This window comes from Equus asinus, chromosome X (genome assembly GCF_041296235.1).
Source record: "Equus asinus isolate D_3611 breed Donkey chromosome X, EquAss-T2T_v2, whole genome shotgun sequence".
In the NCBI taxonomy this organism is placed as follows: Eukaryota; Metazoa; Chordata; class Mammalia; order Perissodactyla; family Equidae; genus Equus; species Equus asinus.
In genome coordinates this window covers 24,965,567-24,989,008 of record NC_091820.1, presented here as the reverse complement: position 1 = coordinate 24,989,008, position 23,442 = coordinate 24,965,567, and the positions used below count along the sequence as shown (strand labels likewise).

The 23,442-nt window shown below is 37.3% G+C and overlaps 1 protein-coding gene and 1 long non-coding RNA gene across 5 annotated transcripts in view; one reads left to right on the top strand and one right to left on the bottom strand.

The window, feature by feature from the left end:
• The window catches only part of TAB3 (TGF-beta activated kinase 1 (MAP3K7) binding protein 3), a 60,333-nt gene that overhangs the window by 32,730 nt on the left and 4,161 nt on the right, over window positions 1-23,442 (top strand). For 2 of the 4 annotated variants that reach the window (XM_014843567.3, XM_044763369.2), the window contains exons 7-11: window positions 922-2,383; window positions 3,470-3,630; window positions 9,301-9,394; window positions 12,512-12,595; window positions 19,219-19,320. In XM_014843567.3, the coding sequence (XP_014699053.2) occupies window positions 922-2,383; window positions 3,470-3,630; window positions 9,301-9,394; window positions 12,512-12,595; window positions 19,219-19,320 (1,903 nt within the window). The remainder of the gene's footprint in view (window positions 1-921; window positions 2,384-3,469; window positions 3,631-9,300; window positions 9,395-12,511; window positions 12,596-19,218; window positions 19,321-23,442) is intronic. The other 2 variants (XM_044763370.2, XR_006522498.2) reach the window with 2 other exon arrangements.
• Window positions 3,652-23,439, bottom strand: LOC123282433 (uncharacterized). Its single transcript, XR_006522501.2, has 4 exons — window positions 22,492-23,439; window positions 20,892-20,964; window positions 19,128-19,231; window positions 3,652-8,673 (listed from the first exon to the last, which is right to left on the bottom strand). It is a non-coding gene; the product is annotated as an uncharacterized lncRNA (long non-coding RNA).

The following is a 23,442-nucleotide window of genomic DNA, read 5'->3' as shown; positions in this document are numbered from 1 at the left end:
GAAAACCTACGTTATAACATCCTAAAATTAAAAAAGCGGGAACCTTTTATTAGTTTGACTACTGCTGATTGGAACATCTAAAATGTCAATTTACTATTACCATCTTTGCATGTGTATATAACTCAAAAAAATCAAATCTTTAAATGATTTTGCAAGTTTACCCAGCTACCTTTCAGTGGATAAAGTTTTGAGACTCTGGGAGCGTGAATGAATTTCGTTAAGGCAGTCAAGACTTGGTTTTTTGTGTTAAATTGCCATAGCTTTGGTAAAGTCATAGAACCATAGTTCAAAAAGTGGGCTTATTTTTTACTGATTTCTCTCTTTAGCTTAATTTTTCATAATGATACAGACAGTTGAAGTTATATAGTGATAACTTTGGTTAAAAGGAAAGTGAAGGCTGCTTTAGAATTTTTATTGTTTTGACTCTTCAGGAATTTCATTATAATTTTTTTTCTCCTTTTGTGGTCTTTTGAAAACTAAAACATCGTTATTTTCATGTTTATCAGTTTAAATATTAATGATGGATATTACTTATACTTGTATATTGCAGCAATTGTGGTGAATCCAAGATTAGCCCAACATTTTAATTTATTGAGATGCAACAAGTATAAAATGAGTCCTGGATTTGGAGTCAGAACAGTTGGGGTTGAGTCACAATGTTCATTAGTAGGTACTTTACGTTTCTGTAGCAGTAGCAGTAGTGGTAGTACTAGTCACGTGAGCTAAATGTCTGTACAATAATATGAAATGTTTGGAATCTCCTTTTCAGGATAGATGACCGTGAAGCTTTTTGTGCTTGAAGTAGTGTTCTCTAATTATTCTAGGACAATTGTATTTGCATAACTCTTTGGCAAAGCTTGACTTCCACTATTAGGGTGTGTTAATTTTGCCAATGTTACTTTTACCATTTTTCTCCCTTAGAATAACAACAATCTTGAAGCCTGTTGCCGAGCCCTTTCACAGGAGAGTAGCAAATACTTATATATGGAATACCATAGTCCAGATGACAACAGGATGAATAGAAATCGCCTTTTGCATATTAACCTGGGTATCCATTCTCCTGGTAGCTACCACCCAGGAGATGGAGCACAACTTAATGGTGGTCGAACACTGGTACATAGCTCAAGTGATGGACATATTGATCCACAGCATGCAGCAGGTAAACAGCTGATATGTTTAGTTCAGGAACCACACTCGGCTCCAGCTGTTGTGGCTGCTACTCCCAATTACAATCCTTTTTTTATGAATGAACAGAATAGAAGTGCAGCTACTCCTCCTTCACAGCCACCTCAACAGCCATCTTCCATGCAAACAGGAATGAATCCATCTGCTATGCAAGGGCCTTCACCACCACCGCTGCCACCTCCTTCATACATGCACATACCTCGGTATAGTACAAATCCAATTACTGTTACAGTATCCCAAAACCTACCCTCTGGACAGACTGTACCAAGAGCTTTACAAATTCTTCCACAAATTCCAAGCAATCTCTATGGGTCTCCTGGTTCTATTTACATTAGACAGACATCTCAGAGTTCACCAGGAAGACAAACTCCTCAGAGTGCGCCATGGCAGTCCTCACCGCAGGGCCCCGTGCCTCATTATGGCCAACGTCCTTTACCTGTTTATCCACATCAACAGAACTATCAGCCTTCTCAGTATTCTCCCAAACAACAGCAGATTCCTCAAGCTGCTTACCATTCACCACCTCCTTCTCAGTGTCCTTCACCCTTCAGCTCTCCACAGCATCAAGTGCAACCTTCCCAGTTGGGCCACCCAAGTTCTCATGTCTTTATGCCACCTAGTCCTTCAACTACTCCACCCCATCCATATCAACAAGGACCTCCTAGCTATCAGAAACAGGGAAGCCATTCAGTAGCCTATCTCCCATACACAACATCTAGCTTACCCAAAGGATCCATGAAGAAGATTGAAATTACAGTTGAACCTTCTCAGAGACCTGGGACAGCAATTAATAGGAGTCCTTCACCTATCAGTAATCAACCGTCTCCACGGAATCAGCATTCTCTGTACACAGCCACCACGCCACCTTCAAGTTCTCCTTCAAGAGGGATATCCGGTCAACCGAAACCTCCATTTAGTGTTAACCCTGTGTATATTACATATACACAGCCAACCGGACCTTCATGTGCTCCATCACCATCTCCTCGGGTGATACCAAACCCAACTACAGTTTTTAAAATTACAGTAGGCCGAGCAACGACTGAAAATCTTTTAAATTTAGTGGACCAAGAAGAGCGTTCTGCAGCCCCAGAACCTATCCAGCCCATTTCAGTGATACCGGGCTCTGGGGGAGAAAAGGGAAGCCATAGGTATCAGAGGAGTTCTAGTTCTGGATCAGATGACTATGCCTATACACAAGGTAATTTTCACCCTTTTATGAAATTTGATCTTTGTGGGGAGGCAGCAATCTCCTGTTCAAAACAAAATAGTTTAGTTTAATTAAATATTTAGTATTTATTAAATATTGGGCAATAGCATTACTATTAAGAATAGGGTTAGTGCTTCAGAGTCATCTATAGACTTTGTTTAAAATATGAAAATGTAGGGCCAGCTCCAATGACCTAGTGGTTAAGTTTGGTGAGCTCCACTTCGGCAGCCCAGGTTTGGTTCCCAGGCATGGACCCACACCACGCGTCTGTCAGTGGCCATGCCATGACGGGAGCTCACATACAAAAGAGGAAGATTGGCAGTGGATGTTAGCTCAGGGTGAATCTTCCTCAGCAAAAAAAAAAAAGAAAGAAAGAAAAGAAAAAAGAAAATGTAGACATGATAATAGTGACGTAATAAGCCTTTGTTTTAGGAAGAACATTGGGAGAAAAATATAGACAAGTGAAGTTGATAGTGTCAAAAATACAAACTACAGAATGGGAAAAAGTATTCATAGAGGGTGGACTAGTGTTCACTAGGTGAAAGAATTTGAATCTTTTCTAAAGAAGATCTCCTCAAGGGTCTAATGATATTTATAAGTAATGTATATTTAAGAGAAGCGGGATTAGTAATGAAAAACATTGTTGGATTAGTTAATAGTGGGCCTAACTAAATGTAAAGGAGAATAGAGTATGTTAGAAGTCTATCTATTTCAAGATACCTGAGAATTTACCTTATATACCTTTCAGTATATAAGAAGGGAAGTAGTTATGATTGTAATTCACTATGTGTGGTATTGAGCCTGTTTAAAACACACACAGCTATAGTTAAAGAGATTCTTAGGGAAACTAGGGAAAGAGGGATGTAGAGGTGGTGTCATTTTGGCAGTAGTTACAAGAGCTAAATTAAAGCAGATATGGAGGGAGAGTAGTATTAGAAAGACATGAGAATAAATGCCAACTCAAATTGGATGACAGGGTTCCTTATGGGTATTTTATACATTAGCAGTGCATATAAAAATTTCCTGGTCACTTGTTCATTGTTATTCTCTGCAATGACTTTATCTGTAATGCTATAGCCTTGCTGTTACATCAGCGAGCAAGGATGGAGAGGTTAGCAAAGCAATTGAAACTTGAGAAAGAGGAGCTAGAGCGGTTGAAGGCTGAAGTGAACGGTATGGAGCATGACTTGATGCAGAGACGGCTCAGAAGGGTCAGCTGCAGCACTGCAACCCCAACGGTAAGTGACCTGTTGGGATGTATGGATAGGAAGGTGGGCGCTTTGGCTGTCTAGGCCGCTTGTTTTTCCTTTAGGTTCTCTTCCTGGCAGAGTTTTGTTTCTGTTTTCTAAACAATAGATGAAGGACTTTGCCTTCAGTAGTTCTCAAATTTGATAATTTGACATAATTTGATGCTTTTTTTTTTTCACATGTATAAATTCCATAGGCTCATCAGAATTTTCAAATACTGACCATTACAATCAGGGTATAGCATCTCATTTACCATAAATTGCTTTCTGTCAAAATAGAAATGAAAAGTGCACTGTGACCACATATTTTGTAAATAGTTCTTATGTGTTCATTTATTCTTCTAAGCAAAAATATGTTATTTTTCTAAGTACATTAATTCAAACGAGTTAGAATGAGATCAGTTTGAATTTGGGGAAAGTGTTGACTCTAGACTATTTTAAGGCAGAGCAATTTTGTTAGGTGTGAATAGCTGTAGAAACTAAGACGACAGTATTGCCGGTGGTCCTAACAGGAACTGCTCTCATGAAAGGATTCAGATAATATCTATTTAACATGTTATTAATATTTATGAATTCTTAACATCGTAAACAAGTCTGAACATTTTGAAACCAGTCTTCTAAAATCTTGTGACATCACAAGCTTTCTATGATCCAACATGTCATTTCACCTTTTCACATTCATTCATTCAACAAGCATATTTTTAGTTTATGAATGTGGTCCTATGCTAGGTACTTAGTGCATACCTGCTAGTGGGAGAAATAGATCCATCAACAGATAACTATACTACAGTGGTAAGTGCCATGTATGCTCACGGGTCATGAGAGAACTCATACATCAACTAGTTTCTGTATATACTTGACACACTTCTCCACTCTCTCACATTATCCTCCAGTTGGAATGCCCTTCTAAAGCTCTGCATGTATAAATACTGTCTGTTCTTCAGGGCTCGCCTTAACCTCTACTTTTTCCACAGAGCCATTCCTTATTTTTCTACCTTCTCTAAATGGAGAGTAATCTCTCAGAGTTTGCAAGTTTAGAGAAGTGGGCAGGTATGTCAGGCCTCTTGGAAGACAGCATGTCTGCAGCTCTGCCCTCATAGAGCAGTTTTTAACTGAGGTTTGTGGCTTCAAAGGAGATCTGTAAATACCTGAAATTATGTGCAGAGTTTCACATGTGTGTTGATATGGAAGCGGGTCTGTAGCTTTCATCTGATTTTTATAAGGTTATTAGGTTGAAGGGAAAAACAGTGAGGAACCAGTGCCCTCAGTGGTATAATATTGCTATATAGGTAGTGAGCAAAGGGGAAGGCAATTTAGAAGGGGAAAGAACAGGAGGTAACGAAGGCTTGAGGGCAAGACGGAGCCTGACTTTAGGGAGGCAGTGAATACAGTTCTCACTTCAGCTGAGATTTCTGATGTCTTAACAAGTTAATGGGCATAGGTGGAGTGGGGCTTAGACCCTAAGCTTGAGGTGTTTGAACTTGATTCTGCTGGTAATAGGGAACCAGTGGAAGTTTTTGAGGAGGAGATAATTGAGAAATAGGCATATTTAATATTTTAATGAAATTTTTTCTAATATTGTCTAAATTCCTAAGTATAGTCAGTATTAAGAGTAAGAAGGGAGGGTTTTACTTAAAACACTTGGAAAATTACAAAGCTATCTTTAAGTGAAAGGTAGTATTAGTGTAAATCAAATTTCTGCCTCATTTTTTCCTCACTTGAAATCTTAACTGAACCCCCTGATTGGGGGCGATGCTGAAGAGCGTAACCTATGTGGGAATCCACCTATGGTTGTTGGGCACTTTGGAGCCCTTTAGGTACTTGTAGAGCATAAACAAATTCTTTGTAGCATGGAAGTCATTGTCTCTAAAATAGTCCTATAAGCTTTGTCTAGGAAGCTCTTGCTGTGTGATAATCCCTGCTCAATAAAGCCCTGTTGACTTTTTGTTGTTGGAAGTGGAGAGCTGTCTAATGTAGTATAGGTTAGTGCTACTTCAAAACAACAGATTTTAGATGAGAGCTTATATTGATAAGACTTCCTTAGAAAAAGAGGGAAGTTGGTGAAACTGCTGCCCTGGGCTGTAACTTTATTTTTAACTTTTTATTGTAGAGCATTTCAAAGATATATAAAATAGGCAGAAAAGTATAGTGAACCCCCCCTCCCCCCACCATAGCCATCACCCAGCTTCAGAAATTGGTAGCTCATTTGGGTGATAATATTTGAGAGATGAGAAATTTGAGTGTGTGATTCCCATGTGTTTCTGCTGCCAGGCCTAAAGTAAAATGCAAGACTATTAGGAGTGCATGGCTGAGGGACAATTATATGTGGTGGTTAAGACAGTGAGCTTCCAATTCAGGTGTGAATTTGAAACCTACTTCTGCTACTTATGTGTCACTCATATCTTTGGATAAGTAACTTTCTCTGTGCTTGTTTTCTTATCTACAATATGTGTGAGTACCCATCTCATGGATTTTTGTTAGGATTAAATAAGATAATATACATTAAACAGTTTATACAATGCCCAACAAATAGTAAGTCTTCTTGTAAAATAAATGTTGAAAAATCTACTTGAGATATCTATATGTACACAAATTGGAAGCATTTTGCAAAACTTTGATTTCCTTTTAACTTTAGGACCATGTATAAGCATGAGAGTATATTATGTAGGAAATTAATCAAGAAATAAATATTTTGTTAGAATTTTTTTTTTCTTCATGGGCTCATTTGAGGCACAATGACATAGTTGCAAGCTTCCATATAGGCTGTGGAGCCAGAATAGCTCTGGTACTTGCTGGCTTTATCTAACTTCTCTGCATTTGATTTCCCTTATCTGTAAGAGGGCATTATAACAAGTACATTTTAATCTTGTCAAATAAAGAGACATTGTATGTAAAGTACCTTAAGTGGAGTAGGTGCTCAGTAAATGGCTATCCTTATCATTGTCCCACTCATGTAGGATTACGCAATAGAGAATTGACTTTTTTTACTTTCAAGTTTTCAAACTAATTTCTTATCAAGCAGTGTATAAAAAAATTGGTTAGAAATGTGTGTGCCTGGTGAGACTGGAAAGCACATTTGAGACCAGTTACATATGCAGTTGCAGAAACTTAGAGGGATTTAAAATAATCTTTCTAAGAAGGGCAGAAGTGCGAGATGCATGAGGGCCATCATTTTCTCAATCTGCTATTTGCAAAGCATTGTATTAGATGCTGTGGAAGATGTCATCTCTTAAAGAGATCTGTATGTGACACGATATGCATTTGTGTGTGTGAGAGAGAGAGAGAGAGAGAAGATAACGTAAGACAGTAAATCAGAAGTGCTGGCCAGCTCAGTGGCAGTGATATGAAGTAGTTTCAGAGTTCTGAGGTAGAAATGTTAGCTTTTTGCTAGTAGGGGTCAAAGATGAGACAGTTTCCTGGAGGAGGGGAATTTAAGTTATACCTTGCAGGGTAAATAAGATTTTAATAAGTAGAGAGCTGCCGACTACCCGTTCCCCAAGTCCGTCTCCCCGCCCCTCCCCCCCAATCCTGTTCTGATTTGATTTTCGGACTAACCCACAGCTTTGAGTCCCCAGCTGCACGATTGGGGCCAAGCCACCAAAGAATATCACTGGTCTTACCTTGGTCTCTGTGAGACAACTTCTTAAAGTGCTGAAACAGTTGACTTAATAAGGTATTTCTGGTCACCTTTTGAAAAAAGCTTAGAATTTTTTACTTTGAGATGTTAGATATAAACATCCTGGTATTTTACAAACAACTCTAAATTACACACAGCGAATCTTGAAACCCCTCCTCCATGAAAATACAGCATATTTTTTGACAAATGAAACAGCTTTTTCCCCCCAAATTTAATCAGAAGCTATGAAAAGGGACATAGGAATCATCAAACTGTCAGTTTGGTGAGTTCCAGTGCTTCTACTGTCTTTGGAAGTGAGCCTGTTGACCGGAGCTGTTTTTGTTGTTGTTATAAGCAAATGTGCAGTAGCCTCTTGACTATAAAGTGTATTATAGTATTTCCATACTTAGTTACAGAGCTTTACTATTTGGGACCACCATGGCTGCAACATCCCCCCATCCCCAAAATAAAATAGGAAGGATCAGCTCCTTCAAGTAGTTGACTTCCCAGTATGATTCTACAAAGAAAATAGCTTCTTTCACAAATTCCTAGGAAGACAGCATCACTCTTTGAAACCCCTGAACAAGTGTTTAATCTTTACTATAAATGCTCAGGTATGTTTTAAAGTCATTTAATATTGCCTGATAGACAAGCTGTAAACATGTAAACATTTTACATGTTAATCTCACATAAGGTTTGCCCATAGGAATGAGAAAAGAAAAGCCATCCCTAATATTTCTAAATGCCTTCTGTGTTCCTCTAGCATTTTAAGGGATTATGGCCCTTATTATATGCTGCCCGTTTTATCACTTATTGTAAACTTTTGATAGCTTTTAATTTACTGGGCATCCCCACCTATTCCGATGACACCTCCTAACACAGCATAAGATCTTGCATTACTGTGAATTAAGATAGCCCTTTTTCCTCATTTTTCTTATTGTGAATTAAGATAGCCCCTTTTGCTCATTTTTCTCCACTCTTAATATATTTGGTTTTTAGCAGAATACATCTTTTTAACAGAAGAGGATTTTATTCTGTCTTCCTATCATAGCAGATATTTATCTTTTACTTTATATAGTTGAAATCACTTTAGTAACTGAGTTACCACCTGGCTGTGCTGAAGGCTTCATTACCCATGCTTCTGGAGTCTAAACCCTAACTTTATTTTTTACTATATATATATGTATATGTAAATAGTAAAGAAAGTCAGAATGTCAGGGGAAATAAAGGCTTCCAAAAAGCTGTATTTAACTGAAGAGTAGGGCTCTCTTCACATTTGTGTCTCATGTATGCCCTTCAAAGGCCTAGGGAGCAGGCTGGACTGGAAAGGTCGAGGCAGAAGGAAACACTGTTGGAGAAAGAATGGAATCCATTTCTTCCTGAAATTTTCATGTGCTACGTTAATTGCTTCCTTCGATCTAGGAAAAAAGACAAAAAGATTTCTTATAAATTTATATAGAAGACTTACCAATTACTAGCTTTTATAACTTTGGGAAAATCGTATAACCTCATTGTGCCTTAGTTTCCTCATCTATAAATTGGGAGTGATATTAGTATTTACCTTGAAAGATTGTTTTAAGAGTGAGAGAATTCTGGTGAACACGGTGCCTGGCACTTAGTAAGCTCTAGTTGAAATTAGTACTGTTGTAATTTTTACCAGCCTGGACAAGACTAAAATCATGGACATTGCTTGTTTAAAAGATTTATCCTTACAGTTTTCCCTTATCATGAAAACATAGACGTAAAGTATTCTCAGTGCTCTGTGATTAAAATGGGAGTATTTTGTGTGATAGAACACAGTCTAGTATTAGTCTGCCACATTTTATGCAGATTTTGTTTATATGTGGCCACACTGACGTCCCCATTATACCTGACTATTCCTTGAAAAACATAACATATAGGACTTCTTAAACATGCCCTCTTGTGGACTAAGGCCATATTCTTGATAATAACCAATCAGAACGATTAACATGAATAGCAGTTCTTAAATGTTGGGCTTGATAATGACTTTCCCACAATTGCTATTTTGGGTCCTTTCTTACTAGCCTGAGGAAATGACAAGATTGAGAAGCATGAACAGACAACTCCAGATAAATGTTGACTGTACACTGAAAGAAGTTGACCTCCTTCAATCTAGAGGTATAGACTTGATTATTTGGTAAACCATAAGTAATAGTGTGGTGTTTTAAGCTGCTTAAATAGCAATCATTTGGTTTTACAAGTTTAAGAGAGAGTTTTTATCCATTATAAGATTCCAGTCCTGGTAAAGAGATCCCTCCAACCCCATGGTCAAGAGATCAGATTTGAAGGATCAAAAAATAGTTTTACTTCGGCAATTTCATCATTAAGTTCTTATCATTAAGATTGTTCTATGTTGTTACTCTGCGTTTATCCTCTTTTAGTCATTTACTGTGAATATTTTATAAATTGACGGGTTTTAAATCTAAAACTTATTCGATTCATACTGTGTGATATTCATCTAAAGTATCTGTAAAAATAGGGATCCCAAATCAGAATATCAGATTTCTCAGTTTTAAAATAAATTCCATATGCCACTTTTTTATATTTTATCTATTACATGAAAACATCCAACTCTATCTTAGAGGTTTTGTTTTATTGGATTTCTTACAGAAGTGAACTGCAGTAAGTAGAAGCTCTCTTAACTGACTTTCATTTACCCAGCTTACTAGGTTAGAGATGTTCTTCATTTCCTTTGTAAAATAGAAACTGACCGAGTCCACAGCCACTGCATCCTCCTGACTAGGAGGCTGTGTTCTGGCATGGCCATGTGCTTTTGCCCATCAGTTGGATTGTCTACTTAGCAATAGTCAGTTGTGCCTCTTCCCCAAACGTGTCTATGCCAATTACTGTACTTCTGTAATTTAATTTAATGTCTCTTAAACTGACATGAATGCAGGAGAAGCTTTTTCTATAAAAACCAAATGCTTTTTAAAGACTCAAAGGCAACTCACTAAGAAAAATAGGGACTGTGCATTAGATATGGGTGAAAACAACTGAAAAGGGTTAAGGAGGAAAATCATAAAAATCTCTCTCAGAGGATTCTATCCTCAAATTAAAGTATCTTTCTTATTCCATTCTAAAGAAATCAAAACAGGAAAGTACAGATCAGGGTTAAGCAAGTTAGCCTGCTGCCTGTTTTTGTAAATAAAGCTGTAGTGGAGCCTAGCCATGCCAGTTTGTTTGCCTATTGTCTGGGCCGCTTTTATGCTTCAGCAGCACAGTTGAGGGCTTGCAACAGAGGCTGCATTACAGGTCCACAAAGCCGAAAATGTTTGCTATCTGGCCCTTTACAGAAAAAGTTTGCCCACCCCCACTTTAGGTCATCATAGGTATAGTTTAGGTAAGAAAGACGATAAAGAACTTGAGTCAATAGACGTAAAGGAAAGATCTTGGTCCAACATTAAAATATTGCTATGTTTATATATTTTGTTATATTAAAGTTGACGTGATTTTTCTTAACAATTTTGTGTTTTAATCAGCCCCCCCCCCCACCATGGCAGCTAAGAGAGCTTCTACTGTACGTTAAGAGTATATAATAAAGTACCCCATTGCCATTTTTAGGCAAGACTAAACAGTAGAAGCAAGACAACCCGAAAAATAAGGAACTGTGTGAACAATAGGCAGAAGCAAATTTGAATGTGAAAGTTGAGCAACCTAGTCAGGTACCCTTAAAGTTATTTTCAGAAGCCTAGTCACTCTACTGCCTACTAGTTTTAAGCAATGAAAGAATTAGTATGCATAATGTGGGGGTTATACAAACTATGGCTACTATATTAGAAGATTTCATCAATTTTTTTTTTTGCTGTGTGTTCTTTGAAGCAAAGAAAGAAACACTCAAACATTTGGTTAGGCTAATTATAGTAAGCCTTATGGGATCTAGAAATTAGAACATCAGCTGTAACTTAAGTAATTGAAGAAATATATATGCAGCATCTTAAAGTATAAAAAGACCCAATTAATATAGCATTGTGGCTTTCATGAGCCATCATAGGAATTATTTTCAGAACTATCTTAAAATAGCATATCCAAATGGATAAAAGCATTTGTAATAAATAGTTCCTGCCGGGGAAACCACTACTAAGGTTTTATAAGCGAAGAGCTGTGTTTTTGGTCTCCATTGGGCAGCGAAGAGCTCTTTTTGGTGCTTAAGCATTTCTAAATCTCCTTTCATAAAGGGTCCAAATATATCCATTTTATACTAAACTCTACTCTTTCGTGTTCTGGAAAAATTTTATTCTGAGTTTCCAATCTAAACTTTTAAAAAAGTGAGAGAAGGAACCTGGACATTTTTTTGGGAAATTTAGACTAGATGCAAATCAGTGAATGATTTGATGAAGAGCATCTTTATTGTTGGTTTTGGTGAGGAAAACTTTTGTTGGGAAAAAAATTAGGTCTAGAAATAAAGAGATCCAATATATTTGAACTACCAGTACCATATAGCATCTTCTGTAAGTAAGCAAAAGTACAGTTATAAAGCTTAATTAGAATTGTGCAGAACAAGCAGATTGCAGTGTTAGGTTCACAGCAAAGCTGCCACTGGATCCGAAGTGACCTTGGAGGACTCATGGCAGGAGATGCGGCTGAAAATAGACATAGGTAGATCAGAGAGTGAACATTTTGAGAGAGGTGAAAATTTTGTGGCAAGACAAAATTCTCAGGGATTGTTCTCTTATTCTGAAATTGGCGCCATGTCATCTTTTATCATTGAGAAATCTGTAAGCAACATTTAAGTTTTTCTTGAAGATAGGAATCCATGAGCTACTGCTATCGTGCAACTTGATTAATCTTTGTAAATTTATATATTTGGCTTCTTCCCCAGTTGAATTTATAATGGATAAAATTTTAAGGTAAATTATGAAAGACATGAAAGTGAACTTTCAATATTTAAATTTTTTCATTGTTCATTAAAATTTTTTAAAAAAGGCGAAAACAGTTCAGCCATCCTTTCATTTCTCTTCTTCATTTCCCTCCCTAAATGCGCCACATGCTTACTCCTGCCTAAGGACACTCAGCTTTACAGTCAGAAAAATATTCCTTTGGGTGACAGATTTTAGACAGGACACTGGTGTGGTAGTTTGCTTGGATCTTTTCTCACAAATTTCAGTGGGAGGAGGGTAAGATGATATAATGAGTTTTAAAACCCTGGAAAACAGTTTCCCCTCTTAGATAAATAACAAAAAATTCAATAGCAGGAGAAAGAGTTCTAAATGCCTGGTGATTTTATTTTCTTTACAGGAAACTTTGATCCAAAAGCCATGAATAATTTTTATGACAACATAGAACCTGGCCCAGTTGTACCACCCAAGCCATCTAAAAAAGGTGAGTAGGGAAATGTCACAAACATCATAGAAGTAAATATTAAAATTTAAAAGTCTTACGTTAGAATGGAAAGTTTGATCTGCAGTAAATCTAAGATTATTTAATTGACAGGCCACGAAAGAATCCTTGTGTTCTCAACAGGGAGCATAACGATTAGATAGGGACTAGGTGTTTTTTCACCAAAAACAAAATACATCCTGGGGCCAGCCCGGTGGTGCAGCGGTTCGGATCCCAGGTGCGGGCATGGCATTGCTTGGCATGCCATGCTGTGCAGTAGGCGTCCCACATATAAAGTAGAGGAAGATGGGCACAGATGTTAGCTCAGGGCCAGGCTTCCTCAGCAAAAAGAGGAGGATTGGCGGCAGATGTTAGCTCAGGGCTAATCTTCCTCAAAAAAAAATAAAAAATAAAAATAAAAATAAATCCTACATAACCAAGATTTGGAAGAATCACATTTCTATGTAACATTAAAGGCATCAAACCTGTTCTCCTTATTTTTATGTACCAGATGTTCAATTGGCATTTCAGTGTGTTAAAAAATTAATTTGAATTAAATTTAAATGTTGTCATTGAATTTAGATAAACTTCTGCCCCATTATTATAATAATGGCCCATGTTTTATAAATTCTCAAGACTGAGCTAGGGGCTGGCCCCGTGGCCGAGTGGTTAAGTTCACACGCTCCGCTGCAGGCGGCCCAGTGTTTCGTCGGTTCAAATCCTGGGTGCAGACATGGCACTGCTCATCAAACCACGCTGAGGCAGCGTCCCACATGCCACAATTAGAAGGACCCACAACGAAGAATATACAACTATGTACTGGAGGGGCTTTGGGGAGAAAAAGGAAAAAATCTTAAAAAAAAAAAAAAAGACTGAGCTAAAGTATATGCATTTCATATCTTAATCCTTTTTGCTTTAAGCAAGTCAAGATAGATTGATCATGAAGATAGAATAGTGGAGAATGCCTTACTTAAAAAAAAAAATTACCTAAGGATGTAACATTTTAAAATCTCATCAGACATTTTTAATCAGAGAATGTATAAACTCTATCTAAATAATGTTATCTGACCTAAATTACTTATATTTTGGTTGAATAGCTTTCAATATATTTTAAGCTCAGTACGGAGTGTTTTTTTAAGTATTTCCTTTATAGGTTGCAGTGAAGTATTTGTTCTTCTTTTTATTGTTTAATACTACCATAGATGTTTCATCTGATCTGCATTTAAAATCACTTTTAACCATTTGGATTAATAATATGAGAGTCTTTAAACTTGATTTTGCCTGAGTGTCTTTTAAAGAAGCATTACTTACTTGATTTAAAGGAGTGCACTGAAAAGTTGTTAACGGAACAGAGGACTAACAGAGGACTAAGTTGATGAGAAATGGTGGACAGTATGTCTGACATGACGTGAGCTACCTCATTAGCATAAATTCTCAGGTATGGTCTGAAGGGCCCACCATAAATAATAAAGACACTCCTATCACTTGGAGAAATTTCAAGATTTTCTTTACTACACAATAGTTAAAACTTGTGTTTAGAAAGAAATTTTTATAGCTTTAAAAACTTATATAAGACAAGATCTAAAATCAATGACCTAAAATTCCACCTTAAGAAACTAGAAAAGAACAAAGTAAATAGAAGATAGAAAATAGAAATAACAGAGTTAACAAAGTCAATAAACCCTAAAGTTGACTGATCTAGAAAAAAAGAGAAAGAACACAAATTACCAAAATCAGAAATGAAAAATGGTTTATCCATTAAAATAATAAGGGAAGGTTGGGGCTGGCCCCATGGCCGAGTAGTTAAGTTCGCGCTCCACTTCAGCGGCCCAGGGTTTCTCTGGTTGGGATCCTGGTGACGGACCTAGCACCTCTCATCAGGCCATGCTCAGGCAGCATCCCACATAGCAGAACCACAAGGACCTACAACTAATATATATAACTATGTACTGCGGGGCTTTGGGGAGAAGAAGGAAAAACAAAAAGGAAAATTGGCAAAAGATGTTAGCTCAGGTGCCAGTCTTTTTAAAAAAAAAAAAAAAAAGGGAATGTGATCTTTATGCCAATCAACTCGACACCTTAGATGAAATAGACATGTTCCTTCAAAAATATAACCTACTGAAAGATTAAATAGGAAATATTAATAGCTATATATCTGTTAAAGAAATTGAATCCATTATCAAAAATTTTTCCACAAAGAAAACTCCAGACCCAGATAGTTTCACTAGTGGTTGACTTCTCTCAAACATTTTTTTTTTAAAGATTTTATTTTTCCTTTTTCTCCCCAAAGCCCCCTAGTACATAGTTGTGGGTCCTTCTAATTGTGGCATGTGGGACACCACCTCAGCATGGCTTGATGAGCAGTGCCATGTCTGCGCCCAGGATTTGAACCAGCAAAACCCTGGGCCGCCGCAGCAGAGCGCACGAACTTAACCACTTGGCCACAAGGCCAGTCCCCTCTCAAACATTTAAAGAGATAATGCCAATCTTAAACAAACTCTTGGAGAAAATAGAAGAGGAAGGAAAACTTCTCATTTTTTTTTTTTAAATGTAGCCAGCAGAACTCTGATTCCAAAACCTGAGGCGACATTACCTACTCATCCCCCGAAAAGAAAACAAAATTACAGATCGATATCCCTCATGAACATAAAAGTAAAAATATCCTTAATTCACAATATCTAAAAAAGATGAAACATCATGACCAAGTTGGGTTTAGCTCAGGAATGGACTGTCAACAACATAAAGGAGAAAAGGCATATGATCATTTCATTAGATAGAGGGAAAGCATCTGACAAAATTCATTTACAAGGAAAACCTAAGAATACTGAAAAATAGCTATTAGAAATAATAAGTCAATTTAACAAGGTCTTGGGATGCAAGGTCAGTATACAAAAAACTCTATTTTTATATATTAGCAAACAATTTGGAAATGAAATTAGAAAGAAAATCACACCATCAAAAAACATGGCACAAATAAATTTAACCAGAGATATGTACATTGAGTAATATACCATGTTTGTGATTAAATCAATATTGTTAAGATACCTGTTCTTTTCATACTGATTTGTGGATACAATGCACTACCAATTGTAAATCCACTAGGCTTTTCTCTTTTTTTTTTTTTAAGATTTTATTTTTTTCCTTTTTCTCCCCAAAGCCCCCTGGTACATAGTTGTATATTCTTCGTTGTGGGTCCTTCTAGTTGTGGCATGTGGGACGCCGCCTCAGTGTGGTTTGATGAGCAGTGTCATGTCCGCGCCCAGGATTCAAACCAATGAAACACTGGGCCGCCTGCAGCGGAGCACGTGAACTTAACCACTCGGCCACAGGGCCAGCCCTAGGCTTTTCTTTTTTGGTAGAAATGAATAAGCTGATTCTGAAGTTCACATGGAAATGGAGAAGACTTAGAATATCCAGAACAGTCTCAGAAAAGAAGAGCAAAGTTTAAATTCTTATGCTAACCAGCTTTAGGCCTTACTATAAAGCCACAGTAATCACAGTATGGTAATGGCACAGAGATTAAAAAAAATAGATAATTGGAACAGAATAGAGAGCGCAGACTAGAACTTCACTTATACTGCCAATTGACTTTTGACAAAAAGCACCAAAGCAACCAGTGAAGAAAGGAAAGTCTTTTCAACAACCAGTGCTAGAAGAACTGGATATCCATATGGAAAAAAGCCAAATTTGGATTCTTACCTGATTCTATACACAAGAATTTGAGAGGTCGTACACACCTAAGTGTAAGAGCTAAACTGTAAAGCTTCCAAAATAAAACATAGAATATCTTTGCAACTTAGGTGTAGATAAAAATTTTTAGACAGGACAGAGGAAGCAATGAAAAGAAAAACAATTGGTAGATTACCCTTCATTAACATTCAACACTTCTGCTCATCAAGAGACACAATTAAGAAGAAAGTGGAAAGGCAAGCCATAGACCGGGAGAAAATATTTGCAAAACATATCTGGTAAAGAACTGGTATCCAGAATATGAGAAACTTCTATAACACAATAATAACAAGACCCCGCCCTCCCCCCAAAAAGGGCAAAACATTTGAGCAGACACTTCACAAAAGAATATACATAAATGGCCAATAAGCACATGAAAAATGCTCAACTTGAGTAGATATTAGGGAAAGGCAAATTAATATCCTGAGATACCACCTCACACCCACAAGAATGGCTAAAATTCCAAAGGTATATGAGACATTAGTGAGGATATAGAGCAATCAGAAATCTTACACATTGTTGGCGGAAGTATAAAATGGTGTGACCATTATATGAAATTCTAGAACAAGCTAAATTATGGTTTTAAAAAAATCGTCAGAACAGTGGTTGTCTGTGGGAGTTGAGGTTGGGGATGAACTGGGAAAGGGCATGGGAGAATTTTCACGGGAGGATATTCTAAGTCTCGATAGGGCTTTGGACTACCCAGGTGTGTATGCGTTTGTCAAAACTCGTCAAGTGGTACACTTAAGGTTTGTGTATTTATTTCATCGTATATATTTTACCTCAAAAACTCACAAAGAAAAGGAGAATTCACTCACAGTTTTCTAGCAGTGGTGATATTAGTGTTGCAGGGATGTCCTTCTGTGGTTGAGACCAACACCAGGTATTTGAGGTGAGAGGTTCCCATTTGGGTACTTCTCAGCTGGGAATTGGCAAGGCTTGCCTTAATGTGCCCTTAATATCAAGCTGCATCTACCCCTCTACAGGTGCCTCTACACTAAAAGGGCTCTTTTCTATGGCACTTTGAATTCAAACAAAATTAGCTCCAACTATCTTGGATAGTCCCTTAGAGTCAGCCGTAATGGGATTCCAATTTCTCTCAGTTTCTTAAATAAGTCTCCAATGCACAATATGTAGATGGATGATGTAGACAGATGCTGGGCGCCACAGAGGCAAAACACGACTCCTACCCCGAGCAGCTTACACCCCGCAGGCAGAGCTTTAGTAAAAGTAGACCAGAAAGCCAACTAAGGAACATCTTCACTATAAGTGAATTTCTTTAGAAATCAAATTGAGGTTTAATTACTAGGTAATACATGCTGTTGGTGAGTATAAAATGGTGCTGTTATATACCGTGTAGTTTTTAAACCTTTCACCTTTTTCTGTTAAAACTTATAAAACAACAGAACTTGATTAAATTCTATAATTCTTTAGGAAGCCTTTTATCACAGATTCATAAAAGCTATTTGTTTTTCTCTTTGAAGTCAAATTTGTTTTCTTTTAAACTAAATCGGCCTTTTCTACAAGTTTATCTAGTTTAATACAGATTATCTTGCAGTACCACTTAAGTTTAAAAAGCAATTAAAATGTAAATAACTCGTAGAATTGGTTTATTGGTTAGAATAAATGTCTTGGAGTTTATGTACAGATATATGCTAGAAATCCAAGAGGAATTTACACGTTGATCTGAATAATAAGTGTGATAATTAGGAAGAAACAGAAGGAAAGACAGGGAACCAGGGAAACCTGTTAGGACTGGACTTTGCAGTTAAGCAATATAGTATGCGTGTAAGCTCCTCCCTCAGCTGATTCAGCAAGTACCCCTCACCCTATCATTCGTAACTCATAGCGGAGAGGGCGCTGGCCTTGGTGTCCCTGGGCTTGCGTGCCAGTCCGGGTTGTCTTGGCCACCTGACCTTGTGCAGATCCAGTCTGTGCACCAGAGAGGTGATCAGTCCAAATGCTCAGCTTGTGTATTTTGTAGGGTTGTTCCTAAGAGTCAGTGAAAGGAGGTGTGATACTATAATAGAACTTTAACCTTATTCTTTGGAGCCTAAGGAGATGTTTATTCTGCTTTTGTTTACGCTGATAATGGAGTGTTTAAGTGCCTGAGCACCAGTTTAGGATTCTGGAGCAGTGATTTCCAAACCTGGGTTGTGCTAGGGGACTGTTTATATATAAGGGCTCAGAACTAACTAAAAATGCAAGATCTTTTTTTGGTTCTTAAGGGCAAACAATATGTCTGCCATTTTTTGTTTTTACTTAATACAAAGGACTACTTACTAATAACTTATAAATTAATAGAAATAATACCCTAGCAAGAAATGGGGACACCTGCAGTACATGTTGTAAAGTGTCTCCTGGGCTTTTATACACATCGGTAATTGGAATTTGTGAAAATGATTGGGGAGCACGTGGGATCAGTACATGGTGTTCAGTTCTGATTTTTCAGGTACTGCTATTCTTCCTCTTTAATTATAAACTGTTGTAGTTTAATATTGTAATGGTTTCTTTAGTTAGCCCTAGGTGGACAGTATACTTTCTAGTAACTTGCTTAATCAGGGAATTGCTAAAGTATAATCTCCTAAATTTTGCTTACACGTTGACATTGAATTACTATCACTAAGTTTGTGCCCCTAACCCACTAGAAAGTGGGAAACTGGTGAAATAAGGCACTTATTCCAAGTAATTGCAGAGGATGGAAAAAGTTGTCGAGCCACTGCTCTGTATAGGTTGTGAAAGCAGGATTAAATATGCCCTCAGAGAAGGTGAGGCAACATGAAGTAACAGAAAGGGTAGCACTCACCTGGGCGAGTCCTGTGAGCGATCCTTGTGAGCTTGTCCACTCTTCTAATGAATGGCTTGATCCCTTCTTCCTGGCTTCACTTCTTATGCAGACTCGTCAGACCCCTGCACAATTGAGAGGAAAGCCCGAAGAATTAGCGTGACCTCCAAAGTACAGGCGGACGTCCATGACACCCAGGCAGTAGCTGCAGATGGTTCGTACTTGTGTGTCCAGAGTTTTTGCAAAATGTCCAAAGACATGCTCTAACCCACAAAGAGTGACGTGTAAAGACCGACTTTATTTTTCTTTAAAAAGTTACTCTATTGAGTTTCTACGGCTGCATTGTCCCATAGAAATGTAATACAAGCCACATACATTACTTAAAATTTTCTAGTGGCCAAATTAAAAATGTAAAAAAAGAAAACAAATGAAATTAATTTTAATATCTTTAATCTAGTACAGTCGTGCCATTTAACAACAGGGATGCATTCTGAGAAATGTGTCATTAGGTGACTTCGTCATTGTGTGAACATCATAGAATGTATTCACACAAACCTCTTAGATGCTATAGCCTGTTACACACCCAGGCTATATGGTACTAACCTTATGGAACCACCATCATATATTCAGTTCATCGTTGACCAAAACGTCATTATGCCGTGCATGACTGTATATATATATATACAAGGTATTATAATTTCAATAAGAAGTCAATATAAAATTAGTAGTGAGATATTTTACATTCTTTATTTCATACTACATCTTTGAAATCTGATGTATATTTTACACTTACAGCACATCTCAATTCAGAGTGGCCACATTTCAAGTGGCCACCATATTGGACAGATCACTCTAAGATACTAGTATCTAGAAAGCAAGGCCAAGTAAATAATTTTAAAAACTTGAAAGCTCTGGACTTTATAACTTCTCGCTGAAGTTTTCTAATGCTTCTTGCACTTTATCCTGGGATTCAGTTGAAATAAGGTTTCTAAAAATATTATATATGTTTGAGTTTGTGCGAGTATTCTACTTGATATTTCTTAAATTCCCCTTAGTACAGAAACAATAATGATGGAAAGATCCCAACCTAAGAATAAGCCAAGAATGAAACATTATACTTCATATAATTAAAAAACAGATCCTTCCTCCTTTACCGTTGGCATATTTCCCATTATTGGAAAATTAACAGCTTTTCTATGAGTTTTTCATTTATCTTAGAAACTAGAAAATATTTAGAATTTTTGAAATTTTAGTTGCATCCTTTTGAGTAGTTTGTTTTCTATATTCTAATTACTATATAATATAAACAGTATTGATTAAACTGATAAATTGTTGATTTGTGATGTTTCTGAGGATGGTCATTTTAATGGAAATTTAGTCTATTGCAATTAATCCACTTAAAAATAGTCTTAAAGGGTATTATGTTAAGCGAAATAAGCCAGTCAGAGAAAGACGAACTCTATATGACTCCACTCATAGGTGGAAGTTCATATATTGACAAGGAGATCTGATCAGTGGTTACCAGGGAAGAGGGGGGGTGGGGGGAGGGCACAAAGGGGGAAGAGGTGTACCCACAACATGACTAACAATAATGTACAACTGAAATCTCACAAGCTTGTAATCTATCATAACATTAATAAAAAAAAAAAGTCTTAAAGGAAAAACCTATTTACTTCAGTTCTTATTTGTGTATAACTATGCGTATCCTTTTCAGTTTTTATTTTCCATGAGGCCTGAAATATCTTAATTTCTTAAATATTCCATGAAAAAGAAAAGATTTCTTACCTGTAAATCAGATGAAAGCAGACAGCCAAAACATCTTTCGGATTTTAGATGCTTCCCTTTAAACAGTACTTCCCTATGACGGAATGAACAGTGTCTTTTGTAAGGATCAACGATAACTCTAAATTAGATGCCTTTTAAATATATTTTTTGCTAAGTTACTTCAGAGTGATTTATTCCAAATTAAAGCGTTATGGTGCTGAAGGGTAGCAGAATATGCCACCCTAGAATGTGCCTTTGGCCTTGGGATTGTTTTGAGAAACTGCAAGAGCAGCTCTGAAAACAGGATGAAGTTACCCTTTTGTAAGGGATATTTACATTTATAAAGACAATCTCCATTTTTAAGTCTCTCTCTGTACTTAGAGTCTTGTGACTCTGGATCACGAGAATCTTATCAGCGGACAAAGGCACTGGCTTAAATCTACATAACAAACCTGACCCTTATTTACTGTGCTTTGCCTGTTAACCTCCCTTAACTGGCTCCTTCACCCCAACATCTTTCTTTTGTCTTTAGCTGAAGATGGTATTTAAGGTGATAGCTTGGGCCATCTGGGGGAGTTACTCAGTTTTCCTGGGTCTCTCCCGCGTATATGTGAGGTAGACGTGTTAATAAACTTTGTTTTTCTGTTATTAATCTGTCTTTTTACTACAGGGAGGGTCTCAGCCAAGAATTCAGAAAGGTAGAGGGAAAAATTTTTCCTCCCCTACAGTATTAAACAGTCAAGAGAATCCCTAGGTATCCTGGATTAGTTAGGTTCAAAGAGGTTTATCAGTTATGTGTGTAGTTTGGAAAAAAGAGGAGTGTGAAAAACCTTTTCATATTAAACATTTGCATTGCCACAATCTAAAATTGAAGGCTGTTTGGAGTTAGCATAGACGGACAGAATGTAACCATTTAGTAGTTTAATATCTTAAGTTTTCCCACCCTGTGATAAATACTTCATAACATAAAAAGTCGCCTGTCCTAGAAAAGTATTAAAGTGAGTTTTTAGAGCCTGTCTATTAAAAACCAACAGCAGTAAGATAAGGTTTTTTTTAAGTGTTCGGTTTTCGGAGCATTTTGTTCTTTTAAAGGGTAAAGACTACTATATGAGAAAGGATCTTTTCTGGAAATGGCACACAGAACATTTTTTCTGTAACAGAAAGCTTTAACAATATACATTTTATTCTTCCACGAGACAAAAAAGAAAACTGTTTTAAAAATCTGCATCTTTTTGGAGTTATGAGCCAAAAGATACAAGGTGGGTGATAAGGGCAGTTAAAAGCGTCAGTTGAGGCTGGAGAAACAAGTTCATCTCCTTTTTCTAGTGCTAGGAATAGGCTGAAGAACCCAGGAGTTTTTGGTTCTGTTATAAGGCCCAGATCACCTTCCTGGTTGAGCCCGAGCCGCCTTCTGCCTCCGTAAAGGTTCAGGGTCTAGAACTCACTTCTCTTTACCTCCTGGGAATGTTCACGCCAGCCATTTGGCATGAAAGACAAATTGATAAACCACAAGTCGGCTTATTAGTTTCCAGTGGAAGATGTGCTTAAGCCCCAATGGTAACTGCTGAAAGCGTCCCCAGATCTCAGTGCCTTTTGTCCCCTGCTTAGGAGGACTGCTTACCTTAGATCGTAATCTCGTGTACAGTTCACAGTGAGCGTTTCCAGTGTTTTCACACGTATGTTTTCTGGCCTCCTGACCTTGCTCCAGATTCCAGGGCGAATTCCATCTGGAGGTCTTTAGCCTTTTAGTCACTGACCTCACTTTCAGTAGGGACTGTTCCTATAAGAGGATTTACTGATTAACCTAGAAGCAAAGAACCTTTTTGAGCACAAGGCCAGAGAGAACGAGGACCTAGGAGGCATGTAAGATAAGTTTCAGGTTTTTAACATAAAATCCCAAGAACCAACATAAGGTTGCCAGGTATAGACATTTTTTAAAACTAAGATCTGAAGGACATTTTAATGCCAGAAAGGTAGGAAAGAATCTGAGAATAAAAGACCTTTTATTTTGAATTAATTTAGCTTTGTGAGAAACTAACTGTAGAGTCGTTATCTTTTTACCATTCTGGGAAAAACTGTTATGAAATGTCAGTGCCATTTATGAACCAGTATTATTAAAGCCATGCATATTGTGGAGCTGAAGATCTCCTGGGAGAAGGCCCACATTTAATATCGTACAGCTAGTACTATGCAGGGAAGACGCGGCAGGCTGAAGTTGTCAAGGACGACCCAGGCAGAATGTAACGTTTCTCATTTTTTTCATTTGGCTGGAATATAGCATAACTATCCACTATCTATGGATACTGAACTAGGAAAGTAATCTATGCTAGACTTGTATCTATCTTCTTAGAGCGAAAAAGGAAATTGTTCAGAACAAAGTAGAATACATATCATGAACTTCCTGTTTGGTTCTGCATTTCGAGTAGCTGTGTGTACTCATTGGCTTTCACATTAGGTAAGGTAGGAAACGACCTCCAGGGCTTTTTTTGGATAGTTTTTCATTTCAGTTTGGATTATACTTGGAAGAAATTCAGTCTATTTTCTCTCTCTCTCTTTTAATCCTAACTTCCCT